Raw genomic sequence first — 1,969 nt, 5'->3', positions numbered from 1 at the left:
TCCTGGGGCTGCCGGGACAGTTGGGGCAAGCGGGGGTCGCGGGCGTCCCTGGGCGGGGGTGACATGGAGCGGAGCCTCTCTGCCTTTCATCATTCTGACTCTGGTGAATGCACCATATAAGAGAGGGTTCTACTGTGGAGACGACTCCATCCGCTACCCATACCGTCCAGACACAATCACCCATGGACTCATGGCTGGGGTCATCATCACAGCTACATACAGCTTTGTCGTCCTTGTCTCATCGGGGGAGGCCCACCTGGTGTCCACAGACCGTCTCTATTCGCGCTCTGACTTCAACAACTATGTGGCTGCCATCTACAAGGTTCTGGGAACCTTTCTGTTGGGGCCGCTGTGAGCCAGTCTCTGACTGACCTGGCCAAGTACATGATTGGCCGTCTTCGACCCAGTTTCTTGGCTGTGTGTGACCCTGACTGGAGCCGGGTCAAGTGCTCTGGCTACGTGCAGCTGGAGGTGCGCAGGGGCAGCCCTGCTAATGTCACCGAGGCCAGGCTGTCCTTCTACTCTGGCCACTCCTCCTTTGGCATGTACTGCATGTTGTTCCTGGCGCTCTACGTGCAGGCCCGGCTCTGCTGGAAGTGGGCACGGCTGCTAAGGCCCACCGTTCAGTTCCTCTTGGTGGCCTTTGCCATCTATGTGGGCTATTCCCGAGTGTCTGACAACAAGCACCACTGGAGTGATGTCCTTGTTGGCCTCCTGCAGGGAGCCTTGGTGGCTTGCCTTACGGTCTGCTACGTTTCAGATTTCTTCAAATCTCGGCCACCCCAGTCTTGCCAGGAGAATGAAGAGTTGGAGCGTAAGCCCAGTCTGTCACGGACGTTGACCCTCGGTGACCGACCCTAGCTGCTATGCTCTGGAAGCTGGGAAGCCACCTGTGGGCCAGTCATGTGTCGGCCCCTTGTCCCTGATCAGGCACTGCTGGCTTTGGAGCTGCCCTAGGGTCCTGGCTGGTGACTGTGGACCAGGGTCTTGGTGCCTGTCTGGCTCTGAGTGTGGGCAGGGCCCGTCCTCATTGTTCCTTGACTCCATGGCCTCCAAAGATGTTGTCCTGCTCTGAGGGTGCCGTGTCCCATCACCAATGGGTTTTCGAGGAATGCCATCCCAGCATGGCCCCAGGAATGGTTGGTCGGAGACTGTTCATGAAGTCAGCACCCTCCTTGATGGCCCTCAGGGAGTGAATACCTTGTTTGCCTGGGTGGGGCGGTTGGCCTTGGCCTTGGCCTTGGGCAGGGATCACAAGTGTGAAGATGGCTGCCAACCCTTGGGCTGCCTAGGAGTCTGGGTTGCCTGGAAGGTCACGTGTAGCTTTTGGTCTGAATCCTTTTCTTTTTTTTTTTTTTTTTTTGGTTCTTTTTTTTGAGCTGGGGACCTGGGGCCTTGGCTTCCTAGGTAAGCGCTCTACCACTGAGCTAAATCCCCAGCCCATGAATCCTTTTCTCAAGCCTGCATAAGATTACTGCTTGAGGCTCCAAGCCCCTCCCTCAGGATTGATGTCGTATCCTGTCCCCACTTTGTCCATATGGAACAAATGTGTAGCCAGGCATTGGAAGTCCTGGATCTGCCATTCCCATCTGTTTCAAAACACTTCAAGCTACTGTTTCATGGGAAGGGTGTGTTATAAACTTTGTACCAAGTTAAAAAAAAAAAAGAAAGTAAGAGTTGAGGCTTCATAGTGATGTGTCTGTGTGTCAAGTTGACAAGGGGTCCATTGTACTGGCCAGTTTTGTGTGTCAACTTGACACAAGCTGGAGTTATCACAGAAAAGGAGCCTCAGTTGTGGAAATGCCTTCATGAGACACAGCTGTTAGGCATTTTCTCAACTAGTGGTCAAGGTGGGAGGACCCAGTCCATTGTGGGTGGTGCCATCCCTGGGCTGGTGGTCTTGGGTTCTATAAGAAAACAAGCTGAACAAACCAGGAGGAGCAAGCCAGTAAGTAACATCCCTCCATGG

General features: G+C 54.2%; 1 protein-coding gene across 1 annotated transcript; it reads left to right on the top strand.

Moving 5' to 3' along the window:
• The first annotated feature begins 74 nt into the window (after window positions 1–74).
• On the top strand, window positions 75–1,339 carry LOC116884489 (phospholipid phosphatase 2-like). The gene has a single exon (XM_032885610.1). The coding sequence runs from the start codon at window positions 385–387 to the stop codon at window positions 859–861; it is 477 nt and encodes a 158-aa protein (XP_032741501.1). The 5' UTR covers window positions 75–384; the 3' UTR covers window positions 862–1,339.
• The last annotated feature ends 630 nt before the right edge of the window (window positions 1,340–1,969 follow it).

This window comes from Rattus rattus, chromosome 15, assembly GCF_011064425.1.
Source record: "Rattus rattus isolate New Zealand chromosome 15, Rrattus_CSIRO_v1, whole genome shotgun sequence".
Classification (NCBI taxonomy): Eukaryota; Metazoa; Chordata; class Mammalia; order Rodentia; family Muridae; genus Rattus; species Rattus rattus.
Note: the sequence above shows the minus strand (reverse complement) of the source record. Positions and strands in the feature narration are given on the sequence as shown.